We start from the raw sequence: 14,948 nt of genomic DNA, 5'->3' as shown, positions 1-14,948 counted from the left end.
AGAGGACACGAGAAATCTATTTTAATTTAAGTTTGTTTTGACTATCTATAAACTTGTACTTAAATAAAAATCCACATATACATATGCTAAATTTTATGGTATGTTGTTTGAGTTGAATCGAGTAAATATCCGAATAAGAATCCGGATTCGACTATCCGTTTTGTATTCGTATCCGAATTCGGACTAAAATATGGTAAATTGTGACATTCGAATTCGTATCCTTGTGTATTTGATCTGTTTCCACCCCTAATTTATATGCACTTTATTTAAGTATATCTTGTAACTGTATATAATAAAAAATATGGGTTTTCTATATTTTAAGAATAAAACTAGACTCCATTTACTATATTATTTTTTTATTAAAATATATTTTGATTTTATTTGTTCTAACAGTTATTTATTTTAAATTCTATTTTATTTTTTATCTATCATATCTCTTCATTAATATATTACATTAGTAAATCAATTTTACAATTTTATTTTAAAAATATTTTTATTTCATTTATTATAACACTTAATTATTTTTAATTCTATTTATTTTTTATTTATCGCATCTCTTTATTAATATAATGAACTTGGATAAACAACAAATTAAAAAAACTGTTTTTTCAAAGTTGTAGCATAAACGCTAAATCATTTTGATCCAGCTTATGTTTTTTCAAAGCAGAAGTTAATTCAAAAAACTAAACAAACACATCACTATTTTTTTAGATTATACCGTAATACACGTACGCTCGCTCCAATAAACACAAGCAAACTCTACTTCTATAACAACCTTCGATGACTGTTAAATTTCAGAATATTCGTTTTTACTACAAAACCAAACGTAAGACTATCTCTAGCCTATGTGTTGAGCTCTAAAAAGAGCAGTGCGGACGGTCCGGCCCCGAGACCGGACGGTCCGCGGTCCGGACTGTCCGCGGTGGTGGCGCGGACGGTCCGCGCGCGCAGAGTCAGTTAGGGTTCCTAGTTTCTCGCGGGATTTGTTACCTAAAACCGCAGGATTAACTCGGGAAACAGTTGGAAACGGATCCAGACCTCCCCCTTTATATAGATGAAGGGCTACGGCCGATTGAACCCCCAACAATCGAATCAATACAACTTCTATTTCGCATTTTATCATAGGAGTAGTTCTAGTCTAGTTTAGGTTTAACCTTTCGATCCTCAAATTCTTCGCCTCTCTTCGACTCTACGCCGATTAGAGGAGTCTAGGTCGGCCGGCCCGAGCCTAGACAACCCCTAGGATCTCTCCTCCCCGACGGGGTCCCTCCCGGGAGCGAGATCCAGGCGCCGCCGGTGATCTTACGCCGCCCCTGCGCACGCGCGGACCGTCCGGTCGTCAGGCAGGAAACCCTAGCCCCTGTGCCAGGTCGCGGACCGTCCGGCCCCAGGCCACGGACCGTCCGCGCCTGACCAGAGAGCACCGCCGCCGGTTCTTCTTGAGTATTTGGCGCTCCAAAAAAGCGTCAACATACTTTTTGGCGACTCCGCTGGGGACCAGGTGTCTAGATCTGCTAAAAATCGGCCCATAAATGGCCGGTTCTAAGGATCACACCAAGATCTCCACTACCAACATCATCAAGCCGGCCATGGAGGCGCTCCCGGCTGATGACCAAAGGCCCTTTGAAGACCTCGTAATGCGCGATGAGAAGGAGGTGATGCGGCAATGGAACGAACAACGCGACAAGGAAGAGGCGGAACTGCTGCATAAACTCTCCGAACGACGCAAGGAGGCGGCGGACAAGTACTTGTCACACTTCACGGTGGATCGCCACCAGAAGATCGTCCGTCAAGGGGAGATCGATATGGAATCTCTCCTACCTCCACTGCAGGGTCCCGCTGTAAGTACTCCAGATCTATCTCTTACGACTTTCATGGATCAACGAGGAGATCAGTTAAAGCAATATGTAGATGAATCTATTAAAATGCATTTACGTGCATACGAGAAATCAGTTGCTCCTAATTTTCCATCACGAGAGTCTAATACAGTGCCACCCACGTCAAACACATCGGCTATAAACGGGTCACCTTTGACCCAGCCATCATATGGTATGCCGATGCACGCTTTCGTGTCACCATCACAGCCGCAACCACTAGGCACGCGACAGGTACTGAACGCGACCGGACCGTCCGAGCATCATCTCAGACAGTCCGGTTATACCGCGGACCGTCCGGCGTATTTCACCGGACCGTCCGACCAGATGCAGGCCCGCACACAAAACACTCAGGTCGCACCGGACATGGCTGGACCATCAGGGTACAACCCTGAACACTTCGGCCCCATCACGGACCGTCCGGTGCATCACGCCGGACCGTCCGGATATGTTGCGGACCGTCCGCCATCTTACGCCGGACCGTCCGGATATGGCATGAATCGGCCGACGTATTACGCTGGACCATCCGACTCTACACGAGTCCATGCGCAGACTGCCCAAGTCACGCCATATATGGCCGATCCATCCGGGTACAGCCCTGGACCATTCGGCCCGATCGCGGACCGTCCAGTTCTTTACGACAGACGGTCTGGGTACGAGACTACCCACGTAGCACCATATACAGCTGGACAATCCGGATATACCTTCAGACCATTTGGCCAGGTCGCGGACCATTCGGCCTCTTACGCCGGACCGTCCGGATATGCATACGCAGAGCCGAGAGCTGCGCAATACGCACAGTTCCCACATTCATCGCAGCAACATTATGGTGCCCCACCAGCAACACATTATAATCATGCCATACCACCTCATGGACATAGGGCTGAATACTATTCGGCCACAAGAGAGCCTGAGGGGTATAGGACAGGAGCTGGTGACATTAATAGGACACCTAACACACACCTCAAACATACCTGGGAGGAAAGCCGACAGAGTAATGTCAGGCAACCTGAAATCTCCACCCACAAACTCAATGGATGGTCGCCAGACATGGCAGAGAGGGTCAGAGATGAGGTAGCCGGGATGTTCAGGGACAAACTCGGTGTTAGTGTGTCAGGTACAGGGCAATCGTATCGGAAGCCTTATAGCCACCGATTCGACACCGTGCCATACCCACAGGGAACTAGAATACCAGACTTCTCTAAGTTTTCTGGTGAAAGTGGGAAAAGCACACACGAACATATAAGCCAATTCATAGCACACTTGGGAGAATTGGCTGATGGGGAAGCCTACCACGTTCGTTTATTCTCGTTGTCCCTTACTGATACTGCATTTGCATGGTACGCAGCTTTGCCACCAAACTCTATTAACTCTTGGGAAGAATTAGAGCAGAAATTTCATGAACACTTCTTCTCAGGAGAACATGAGTTAGAATTGGCTGACTTAGCTTCAGTCCGACAGGGGCCTGAAGAATCGGTTAATGACTATATCCGGAGATTCCGGGACACTAGAAACCGATGCTTTCAGATTCATGTCGCAGAAAAACAACTGACAGGGCTAGCTTTCAATGGGTTGCGACCCTACTTAAAAGAAAAATTAGATGGCACCCAATTTTTTTCACTAGTGCACTTACACCAGCGGGCTATGACCTGTGAAAACCGAAGTAAGGAAACATCAAAATCGGCTAGCCATAAGATCCATCTAGTGGGATACGATAATTCGGACGATGAATCCACGGATGTATACACCGCCGAACTGGTTTGGCCAGGACAGGCTAAACCTTCAGCGTGTTCTGCTTTACAGTCGATTCGAAAGAATCGACAAGAGGAAGTTAAGTTTACTTTTAATGTTGCCAAATGCGATAAAATATTTGACGAGTTACTGAAAAACGGCAACATTAAATTAACTCATACTATTCCTCCTCCTGATGAATTAAAGAGGCGTGCTTATTGTAAGTGGCATAATTCCTTTTCTCATGCCACCAATGATTGTAATGTTTTTCGTCGACAGATACAATCGGCCATAAATGAGGGTCGATTGGCTTTTCAGGAGATGCAAGTAGACACACAACCCTTTCCTGTTAATACAATAGAACTCACATGCAAAAAGGTCTTGGCTCGGCCCAAAATGGCCGATAAAGGCAAAGGCAAGGGCATCGTCATCAGCAATCCTCGCATGTCAGATATATCACAAAAGGAGATTGCTCGAAAGGCTTCGGACGAGAAGGCTAAAAGGTCCGAAGACGCCGGGGGGCAGGCACAGTTAATAAACCAAACACATCAGCCTAGCCCCAGCATCGTAGATGGTCCGACACCTACGTGCGGACAATCCGGTGCTCAGACAAACGGTCCGGCTAACTCAGCCGGACAATCCACCTATGACCAAAGGCGTCAACCTCTACACAAAGCAAGGAAAAAGACGCAAGGTCAAAGCACATATAATCGGCTGATCAAAGCGGATCCTACTTTTGATCAGTTGCTCTCCAAAAATACTAGCAAAAAGACTGTTCCACGTGATCGGTCAACAAAGAAACCCCGGTCACCTGCTAAAACAAAACGATCAAACAAAACGACCCGAAAGGCGACACAACAAGCATCGCCTATTCATTCTATGAGACCAGGGTACTTTCCACCTATTTATTCATCGTCGGTATATTATCCTGTTCAAACATGGAATGGCACGATAATGAATCCATGGTACATGTATAGTCCCTTCGTCTATCCAGACTGGGGGGCACCTCCATTCTATTCCTTTTGATCAATTGATCAAATGGTCATGGTCGAGAAAGATACAATCCGAAACAGCCTTTATATTGGTGCTTTATTGAATAATCTCCATATCGAAAAGCCGGTGACCTACATCAGAGTTAGTTCATATGCTTTTGGTTCGTCAACCTTCACCAAAAGGCAGGGGGGCATATGTTGAGCTCTAAAAAGAGCAGTGTGGACGGTCCGGCCCCGAGGCCGGACGGTCCGCGGTCCGGACTGTCCGCGGTGGTGGCGCAGACGGTCCGCGCGCGCAGAGTCAGTTAGGGTTCCTAGTTTCTCGCGGGATTTGTTACCTAAAACCGCGGGATTAACTCGGGAAACAGTTGGAAACGGATCCAGACCTCCCTCTTTATATAGATGAAGGGCTACGGCCGATTGAACCCCCAACAATCGAATCAATACAACTTCTATTTCACATTTTATCATAGGAGTAGTTCTAGTCTAGTTTAGGTTTAACCTTTCGATCCTCAAATTCTTCGCCTCTCTTCGACTCTACGCCGATTAGAGGAGTCTAGGTCGGCCGGCCCTAGCCTAGACAACCCCTAGGATCTCTCCTCCCCGACGGGGTCCCTCCCGGGAGCGAGATCCAGGCGCCGCCGGTGATCTTCCGCCGCCCCTGCGCACGCGCGGACCGTCCGGCCCCAGGGCACGGACCGTCCGGCCGTCAGGCAGGAAACCCTAGCCCCTGTGCCAGGTCGCGGACCGTCCGGCCCCAGGCCGCGGACCGTCCGCGCCTGACCAGAGAGCACCGCCGCCGGTTCTTCTTGAGTATTTGGCGCTCCAAAAAAGCGTCAACACTATGCATATTTTTGTGCAATTACAGTGCCAATGTGAGTGTGCAAACAATGAAACAATCGAACGTTTTTAGATGAGCCCGCTTGGCAGATGTGCATATGAACCCTCGGAGGTTTGCTTGGGGATTTGCATTTATAGAATCAGATGGGTTAAGAAAATGTTTGCTCTTTGGCATCTATAGAATCAGAAAAGGTTTATAGAGCAAAATGAACTCCCTCCAACTATATAAATATAGAATCACAGACTGTTTGAAAACGACTGGGCCTAGACACGCTGTCGGGATCAAAACAAGGCAGAATCGGGCCCTTTCCAGGCCCAGCCAAATTTTCGTTCACCTGGCTTCACCCACCCGCGTGCCCTCGCCGACAACTGAGCCACCGCCGCCGCCGCCCTACCCCCAGGTGCCCAGGTCGTTTCGGTCCCTTTGCCAGGTCTTCGCCGGCGACGAGCACCAGCCACCAGCCAGGTATGCGAACTCCTTGTAGCTCCTTCCTACTGTGCAAAACCGTGCGCCCGAACCCTAACTTAGCTATCCGGATATTTGTATTCGGATCTGATCCAGTTACAAACGTAGGCATTTATTATGCCTAGTGTCTCCCATCTTTCTGCAAAAAGGTATTGAGGTTGCATGTGCATGCCCATGGCCTTTTTCTGTGTAAGCCCCTGTCCGAGCCCTAACCTGAGCTGTTTGGATGATCGTGTTCGGAGCTGATCTAGTTGCGAGCGTATGCGTATATTACGCATCTTCGAATTTTTTGGGTCATAATTGTTGGGTGAACATGTCTAATTGATGTCTAATTGATTCATGTTCTCAAAATAAATTGCAAGGGTTAATGTTTGTTGGTTTAAACAGGTGTACTGTGTGCTGGCGTTGACCAGTATGTGGGTCGAATGACTTGTCCTGTTGGACACCTTATTAGTGATTAGATAGGCAGAATAATCTTGTATCCTATGAAGGAGGTGCAGATATGCTTATCTTTTTGGTAGAGCTGAAAGCGATGTGCGTATTTCTCAATTTTCTTCTGAGTTATGCCTCGGATTTGTGCAGTAAACTCGTTTGGCTCATTTTCATGTGATCTTTTTTGTAATAAGATGGTATTGTTTTCTCATCCTAAAGGATGAAGTCGGTTGATTGATTGCAAGCATCCGCTGTTAGTGCTGTTCGTCTTGTGGAATTTTGGATTCCTATGTTGTATTCCCGAACTAATGTTTTTTTAATGCTGCTGTACCGATTCAGGGAATATAACTTTGACCTGTAAAATGAGGCCAGTTTTTTGCGGGAACCTTGACTATGATGTTCGCATCTCTGAGGTCGAGCGCCTTTTCGGGAAGTATGGAAGGGTGGAACGAGTGGATCTGAAGACAGGTTAGTTCGTTACTATGTTCTCAAACTTTATGATCTATTTTAGCAAAACGACAATTGCTGCTACATCTATATGTTGTTTTTAGTCAAAGGCAGTGCTTTATTTCATCAAGTGAATTACAACCAGTCATCAACTGCAGCTTTGGACCATTTTGTTTCTTTGATTTAGATACTGAAGCATTACTGAATATATTCATAAGACAATGCCATCTGAAAACATAACATGGCCTTTGTTTAAATTTTGATTTTGACCATTTCATATGGAATATTGGTTTGATCACAAATACATGATCTTCGCATAACTCCTCTAAGAATGTGATCTTCACGTGGAAACTGCTATCGCCATGACTTGGCAGAGATTGTCGATCTTCCTTCAGCCATGCTTGGTGTTAGAAGCGACAAACAGACCAAGTTGTTCATCCGATGTCGAAGCCAGAGGAGTTTCAGGAAAATCGGCTTATGTTTATGTTTTATTGTTATGTCATTGGACGAGTGTGTATCAGGATAAATTTAGAAAAAAGAAATTTTTCCTTAAAATTTGGTCATGTACTCAATTATTTCTTTGCCGCAGGAATATCATGGAGCATATGTGCTCTTCCTGGTTGATGGACTGGTTCTACCTTTACTGCCTCTGCCTGAGCCCCCACCTCATGCCTGGTCCATCTCCAGGAGTTCACTGTCCACCACGGCATCTGTGCACATGGAAACGACCACCTCGTGACCGATGTCTTACTTTTACGATCAACACTGCATCCTCGTACCCTGCCTGATCACCATTCCTTCGCCAATCCAACCATGCCAATCTCATGTCTGGCTGGAGAGTGGAGATAAGTGGAGGTTGCACCACCAATTCCTTGATGTACCATGAATGTTTGGATTGTTGTATTCTGAAATCATTTAGTTCAACATATACAAGGTCTGTTCCTGTTTATTCTAGCATATCTGACTGTAGATTTGCGAGGCGGCCTTAGAAAAATTTCCTGCAAAGGCTGCATCTCGATTCATGTTGTTGCCCTTTCTGTTCCCGGGACCATACTATGATTTCTTTGAACAATCAGTCACTTCTCTTTTCACCTTGTGTTCAACATGAAGGGTTTGCATTCATCTACATGGAAGACGAACGTGACGCTGAAGATGCTATCAGTAGACTTGATGGAATTGATTTTGGCAGAAAAGGAAGGAGAATCAAAGTTGAGTGGACCAAGGTGAGCAGATGTGGGGACGGAAGAGTATTGACCCGTTAGAACTCAATAACTTAATCTCTTTTTTTTGGGTGAATTATTGCATCCATTTTTTCTAAAGGAGGATCGCACTGCTGATCGAAGAGGCAACTCAAGGAGGTCTCCAACCAATGCAAAACCGACCAAAACCTTGTTCGTGATCAACTTTGACCCGATCAACACGAGAATTCGAGATCTGGAGAGGCACTTTGATAAATATGGCAGGGTCGCGAATGTAAGGATCAAAAAGAACTTCGCCTTTATACAGTTTGAGGCGCAGGAGGATGCTACTAGAGCATTGGAGGGTGCTAATGGGAGGTACCAGCTCACGCTTGTCTCCTGCTTGTTCAGAATATTTTAGCCATGATATTTTTACTCATAGTTTGCTGCATCACCTTCAGTAGATCTTTCCTCTGCTTGTCACATCTTGGTTGAATCTGGCGTTCTTGTGGCAGCCATTTCATGGACAGGGTCATCTCAGTTGAGTATGCGCTCCGTGACGACGATGAAAAAGGTGAAAGGGCGACGAACGGATACAGCCCAGACAGGAGAGGCCGCGAAAGATCCCCAGGTGCAAGACGGTCTCCTAGTCCTTACGGCAGAGGTCGGGAGAGAGGTAGCCCAGACTATGGGAGAGGCAAGGAGAGGGGCAGCCCAGACTACGGCAGGGGAGGCCGCAGCCCTGATAATGGCAGGGGAGGCCGCCCAGCCGGCGGTGGCGGCGGCGGCAGAGGTGATCACGCCAGGGGAGGAGGACGACGACGCAGCCCTGACTATTATGACCGCGAGCGCCGAGAAGCTAGTCCTGGCTATGACAGGCCCCCCAGGTTAGCAATAGCAATAGCAATACCATTTGGTTGGTGCCATCTTGTATCTTTGCAGGTTGCGGTAATGCGCCACAGTGAGTAATGGCTTGTTTGCATTGTGTGTGTAGCTGCTCACCTGGAACTGGGAGGGACGCGAGAGACTAGAAAAGCGCCCCATGCCTGTGTTGTAGAATTCAAGCATCAAAGCCTCCCGCGTCAGATGAAGTTAGAGTTGGTGATGTTAGCCAGCAGGAAACTCGTTTACTTATGTGCGTTAGCTCGTGCTGACTTTGCAAGTTAGCTTACCATTTCCCATTTGCGACTCCAGAATGTAACTCGTATGGTCTGGAATGGTAGCTTTCAGGACTCGTTTGAACCTTTCTTGGAGTTTTTTTCTTCTTTTCCGGCTACCTTGATTGCCCTGTGCATGCGCTGATGAATCTACAGATTGTTTCGTCTGTCAAGTGTTCCGCTGTAATGTAAGAGACGAAATTATTTGTTCCTTGTTGATGTAGTCCCTGTTTTGTGCAGCGAGAAATTTCAGTATCTTACGCTCAGTATGCGCGCCTCTCCAGATCTGACACCTAATATCCACGCGACCACGCTGATCAGCCCAAACGGCTGCAGCCAGCCGAACGGCTAGAACACTGAAGCCGTCTCTTCTTGACGACTTGACCCCATCGCCAGACACGGCACGCGGTTCTCCACGGCTCAAGTTCACCCTAGACTGGTCCTGGTCGGCTGGTCCCTATCTATCCCCGTTCCTGCCGTGCCGTGCTTCCTTCCAGGAAGCTTCCCTGGACAGCGACGGAGATCCAATCCACCGTGCATGCATGCATTGTCATATCACCCTCACGCCCCTGACGATCGATCCACATATATATTCTGCTCTGCTCTCCATGTATTTCTTAAATCACGTATAAAAACTATAATTAGCTGGGGATCGAAATATGACATCATCCAATTTCACTTAATATTTCAAACTTTACTCTAAACAGCCTACTTTACGATTTTATACGTTTGGTTGCAGAACAGCTAGGACAGAAACATTTTCTGGCTTCTTCTCTCGTCCATCCAATTTCAAGGGACAACACTAAGATAGGCATGTCTCAATCCTTGAACCAGAAGCAAACAACCTAATTTTAGAAATCATTTCATCTCATCATGTCCTGTCGTTGCAACCAAACGTACCCTAGACAACGAGACGGCCTAACTGTTGATAGCTGGACATGATCTGAGCATAGGCGCGGACAGATACCAAGTGTGGACCGGAGCTCTCGATCAGACAGAGAGAAAGGGAGCTGGTGGAAGCTTCCTGGAAGGTCGCTCGCCTTCATGTCTGAATCTGATGGTGTTCGTCCTGACGTCGCTTATCACACCACTGTCCGCCACCGTCCTTCTCCGGCTCCCCAGCACCAGCACACCGTTCGTTCCCACTCATTCTCTTGTGCCCAGCCCAGCCCAGCCAATTATTCTTTCCAACAGAATAAACATTGTTCACCTAGCTAGGCCGTGTTTTGTCTGACCATCCTGTACTTTTACCTCTGAGCATTATTGGTTTGCTACTCCCACGTACACGGTCCAGTTTTTTTTTAAAAAAGTTTAAATAGATTTATTTATTTAAAAAACAGCAAAGCGCTTGTACTTTCAAAGACAGAGGAGATAGCTGTACGTAACCCCCTCAACTCTGAAATCCGAACCCTGATCCTTCTTAGCATTTGCATGGCCCGGCCGGGCTGCCGGAGGTGACCGGATCAACCACGGGCATTCGGGCAAGAGAGCCGCGGCCGTCCTCGGCCGTGCCGCCCACTTCCGCCGTTAAAAACGTGGCAGCAACAACGCCCAATCGCCCATGTCAACCCACGCAAGCATCCAAAACAACTCCACTCCTCCCACCCCAAGTCCGAAGCTTCCTCCTCCTCCAACTCCTCCTCCTCCCCGTCCCGCAGTCGCACTCGCACCGCACGGCAGCAGGTAGCTAGCTAGCTAGCTGCGGGCTTCTGTAGCCAAGCAGGGCCGGAGCACGCACGCACGCGCGAGCGCGAGCGCATGGCGGCGTCCGCGAGCCGGGCCCGCGCCGGCGCCGGCGGCGCTGGCGAGGAGTACGAGGACCTGCTGCCGGTGATGGGCGAGCGGCTGGGCGTGGCGGGGCTGCTGGCGGAGCTGCGCGCGGGGTTCAGGCTGCTGGCGGACCGGGAGCGGGGCGCCATCACGCCCGACAGCCTGCGGCGCGGCGCGGCGGCGGCGCTGGGCGTGGCCGGGATGGCGCACGCCGACGCGGCCGCCATGGTGCGCGAGGGCGACGCCGACGGCGACGGCGCGCTCAGCGAGGCCGAGTTCTGCGTCCTCATGGTGCGCCTCAGCCCCGGCATCATGGCCCACGCCGAGGCCTGGCTCGCCGACGCCATCGCCGCCGACGAGATGCAGCTGGTTGATGATGCCATGCCCATGGATGCTGCTGCCGCTGATGATTACGGTGGCGCCGGCAGCCGAGGCCACGCCGCCGCCGCTCCTGATAGTGATACTGCTCCCGCCCGCCGGTCGTCGGTTTGATGGATGCATGGTCCGCGCACGTGTATTATTAGCCTGTGCGGTCGTTGTAAAATCACCGCTCGCTCGTCATCTTGTTCATTTTATTACTGTGTGTCAATTACGGTGATGACTCCTCTTCGATCTGTACTTCATGTGGTAATAACTACGCGAACTACGGTGTGGTTTCCTTGGTTAACGGAATCAGTTCATCGCCTGCTCATTCTTTACTTGTATTGTAGTATGTTTGATTTATGTAAGGTATATCGTCATCTTATTCTCTTCACGAGCTAATAAATAAATAAATACGAGGAATAAAGTTTTTCTTTTTTTACCAAATTTACAGTCTATTTTTTCTTCTTTTTTTCGAACGGAGATCACTCCATTTCTATTACTTTTCATAATAGAAATACAATTGTTCTTAAACTGACCTAGAAGGGATAAGCACCAGAAACTGACCTGATTCAGGTCACACCAACAAACAGTACATTGTTCTTAATCTGAAGCATACTAGAAACACACACATAATAGCTAAGTTCTCAACCACTCCTCACTCAATTCAGCAAAAAAAAACACTATCCATCAGCAACCCCAAAAGAGATTCAAACACTCAATTTACAGTCTATTTAGTTGCGGCACAGCTACAATCCAAAACCAGTTCATCCATCATGAGTTGGAGTCGCATCGTTTTTTTTTAACACAATAAGACGATTTTCGGTGATCAGGATTATTCTCAGCGGCCGAAAATAAGGATTTGTTATCGACAGGCTGGTGTAGGGCACCGAAAATAAGGGTATCAGATTCGTTGAAACCGTAAGATAATCTAAGTTCAGTCAACCCAAACAAGCTGTCACGGAATGACCACGTAATACATCATCTTATCTACAATAGTTTGATTCCTGTAAATTGGTTTGAAATTTTGGTGCTCATGAGGTCTCCAAACCTGGAGTAACAAATTTCTTTTACTTTCACACACACACACCAAACAAAGTGACAGTGTTAGTAGAAATGCGCAATCATCAGCACGGGAGCAAAAGTTTTTTTCTTTTCTATAATTAGGCTATCTCTGGTAGATCGTCCATATAATCGTATTTATAAAATGAAGTTTAAAATAAAAGATACGATAAACTAAAGACAACCTAACAACGACTCTTACTTTAAGATGGTCTTCAGTGGTGTGTGAAAACTAGGGGAGACGAAATTATAGATGACACTATTTGATACTGTTTGTAGAAAAAAAATTAAAATAAAAGATAAAATAAAAGATGAGATAGGGGATCTGTCAAAGATAGTCTCACATGAGAAAACTTGTAATAAGCACAACAAATAGCCAAACACTAGCATCGTCGTAGGCTGGAAAATCTGGCTAGTCTGGAAACAACTTTCCAGAATAACACACATCAGTTTGGACTTTTGAAGGAATTGAAAGCTGTTTGGGATTTTTGGGCTCTGAAGGCTAAAACTTGGCTTGATGTTTCTTTCTTTCAACCCTGCTGTCTATGAAACAAAGCTATATAGTTGGGCCAGGCCGGGCCTCCTTTCCCTCTCAGCCTGACACCACCACGGTCGTTAGATGGTTGATGGACCGGCCCACGTTGTCGGCTTCCTCCGCACCGGCGGCAACCAAAAAGCGGAACGCCACGTCCCTCGTGCCTCGCGGCGTCGCCGCGCGTGTTCCAGCCCCAGCCCCACGCTCTTGGCTCTTCTCCGCGCCTCCAGAGATAGAGACGGAGAGAGCGAGCAGAGCACACGCTGGCTGCTTCCTGTGCCTTCAGAGCAACACAGAGGACACTTGTCGTCTCGTCCACTCGGTCGATCGCCTTATCTCCTCCTCTCCCAGTCCTCCCGCCCCTCGCCCCATCCCCCACCACCCAGTCAGTGTCTGTCACCGCCTCACCGACCACACGCCAAGGGAAGAAGCAGCAGCGCCATGGCCGCGCCGCTCACGGCCGTCCGGGCCCGCCTCCTCCTCCTCCCAGTGACCTGCACGGCAGCCGGTACCACCGGCCGGCCGGCCCCTCCGTCCAAGAGCAGCAGGCCGCGTCTACTACCACCAGGCACCACCCGGTGCCGGTGCTCCAGGCCTCCCATGGAGGCGGTGGCGCCGGTGTCCGCGGCGGCGGTGGCGGCGCTGCTGCTGCTGCCGGCGGACGCGGCGCTGGCGGTGGGCGGCGAGTTGGGGATCCTCGAGGGCCGCAGCTTCGCGCTGCTGCACCCGCTCATCATGGGCGGGCTCTTCGCGTACACGCTCTGGGCGGGGTACCTCGGCTGGCAGTGGCGCCGGGTGCGCACCGTCCAGGACGAGATCAACGCGCTCAAGAAGCAGCTCAAGCCCGCCGCCGCGGCCACTCCCGCGGCGGTCGGCGCCGGCGCGGACTCCTCCTCCACCACAACCCCGCCGCCCGCTGCGGCCAGCAAGTCGCCGTCGCCGGCGGAGGCCCGGATCGAGGAGCTCACCGACGAGCGGAAGGCGCTGCTCAAGGGGTCGTTCCGGGACCGCCACTTCAACGCGGGCTCCCTCCTCCTCGGCCTCGGCGTGCTCGAGTCCGTCGGCGGCGCGCTCAACACCTGGTTCCGCACCGGCAAGCTGTTCCCGGGCCCGCACCTCTTCGCGGGCGCCGCCATCACCGTGCTGTGGGCCGCCGCGGCCGCGCTCGTCCCGGCGATGCAGAAGGGGGACGAGACGGCCCGCAGCCTGCACATCGCGCTCAACGCCGTCAACGTCCTGCTCTTCGTCTGGCAGATCCCCACCGGGCTCGAGATCGTCGGCAAGGTCTTCGAGTTCACCACCTGGCCATGAGACGACGTCCTTGTGCGTGCGTGTCTGCTCTGCTATGCGCATCCTGCATGTCCCTTCACCCTTCTCTTCTCTTTCGTCCCATCCCATGACCCATGTATTGCTTGGTAGTGTTAGGTTCAATCTCCGTCTGCAGGTCGTTGTTTTCTTGACCTGTCGAAGTCGATCCATGTTCACAAAGCTGTGATGCTGAGAATGCCAATCACAAGTTCCTTTACACTGTACATGACAAGAGTTCGTTCTGCAGTACACAGTCTTTAGTTAAGCCGAATCGCCAAAATTATATTTATGCAACCCCGAATACTATATCAAGTTGAAGAGCAAGGATCATACTCAGTACTATCCCTCTGTTTTAGCTTTTTTAGCTATGCAACATTTAAAAAAAAAAGTTCAGGAATAGAGAGAGGTATAGACGACCTACAATATAGATGGCCAACCGGGCCGCACCGCACGGCACTAGCACGGCACGGCTAGGCACGGTAGAAGATCCGTGCCGTGCCTGTTAGTGCCAGCATGCTGGGCCCTCGGCCCAGGCACGGCACTACCAGTGCTTAACCGTGCCGTGCCAACAGGCACGCCAGCACGCCAGTGCTAGTGCCAGCACGGGCACTACGTGTAGAAATACCAGCAGCAGCATTCAAACAGCATAAGTGAATAACAGATTTCATAGTTAATAACAGATTCAAACAGCATTCAAACAGCATTCACAAAGAGAGTAAGAGACTAATCAAACAAAAATTATATGAGCTGAAGTGCAATGGCTGCCTCGTTAAAAACCTGTCTAGGTAAAACTCAC

The 14,948-nt window shown here is 49.2% G+C and overlaps 3 protein-coding genes across 8 annotated transcripts; all 3 read left to right on the top strand.

Annotated features, from left to right (window-relative positions):
• Positions 1–5,698: 5,698 nt before the first annotated feature.
• LOC100193841 (uncharacterized) lies at positions 5,699–9,382 on the top strand. 6 transcript variants are annotated; one of them, XM_035966676.1, is made up of 7 exons: positions 5,699–5,903; positions 6,675–6,803; positions 7,372–7,637; positions 7,893–8,005; positions 8,103–8,338; positions 8,476–8,847; positions 8,955–9,356. In XM_035966676.1, the coding sequence occupies exons 3-7, from the start codon at positions 7,607–7,609 to the stop codon at positions 8,989–8,991; spliced, it is 789 nt and encodes a 262-aa protein (XP_035822569.1). In that variant the 5' UTR covers positions 5,699–5,903; positions 6,675–6,803; positions 7,372–7,606; the 3' UTR covers positions 8,992–9,356. The 6 variants fall into 6 exon arrangements, with proteins under 6 accessions (XP_035822569.1, XP_020406889.1, XP_035822570.1 ...); XM_020551300.2 differs by having other exon boundaries at positions 7,372–7,716; XM_035966677.1 differs by having other exon boundaries at positions 7,157–7,637.
• A 1,312-nt stretch (positions 9,383–10,694) lies between these two features.
• Positions 10,695–11,562, top strand: LOC100281922 (uncharacterized). Its single transcript, NM_001154841.1, has one exon. It carries the CDS (start codon positions 10,876–10,878, stop codon positions 11,377–11,379), a length of 504 nt encoding a protein of 167 aa, NP_001148313.1. The 5' UTR covers positions 10,695–10,875; the 3' UTR covers positions 11,380–11,562.
• Positions 11,563–13,145: 1,583 nt separating this feature from the next.
• Positions 13,146–14,435, top strand: LOC100275485 (uncharacterized). The gene has a single exon (NM_001151611.1). It carries the CDS (start codon positions 13,286–13,288, stop codon positions 14,153–14,155), a length of 870 nt encoding a protein of 289 aa, NP_001145083.1. The 5' UTR covers positions 13,146–13,285; the 3' UTR covers positions 14,156–14,435.
• The last annotated feature ends 513 nt before the right edge of the window (positions 14,436–14,948 follow it).

The sequence above is a fragment of the Zea mays genome, chromosome 4, assembly GCF_902167145.1.
Source record: "Zea mays cultivar B73 chromosome 4, Zm-B73-REFERENCE-NAM-5.0, whole genome shotgun sequence".
Classification (NCBI taxonomy): Eukaryota; Viridiplantae; Streptophyta; class Magnoliopsida; order Poales; family Poaceae; genus Zea; species Zea mays.
The sequence above is the reverse complement of the archived record's forward strand: the minus strand, read 5'-3'. Positions and strand labels throughout refer to the sequence as shown.

Coding starts and splice junctions, on each gene's coding strand:
- LOC100193841 (NM_001138923.1), top strand. CDS start 6,698: ATGAGGCCAGTTTTTTGCGGGAACCTTGACTATGATGTTCGCATCTCT. Junction 8,006..8,102: donor TCAAAGTTGAGTGGACCAAG/GTGAGCAGATGT, acceptor TTTTTTCTAAAG/GAGGATCGCACTGCTGATCG. Junction 8,848..8,954: donor GGCTATGACAGGCCCCCCAG/GTTAGCAATAGC, acceptor TTGTGTGTGTAG/CTGCTCACCTGGAACTGGGA.
- LOC100281922 (NM_001154841.1), top strand. CDS start 10,876: ATGGCGGCGTCCGCGAGCCGGGCCCGCGCCGGCGCCGGCGGCGCTGGC.
- LOC100275485 (NM_001151611.1), top strand. CDS start 13,286: ATGGCCGCGCCGCTCACGGCCGTCCGGGCCCGCCTCCTCCTCCTCCCA.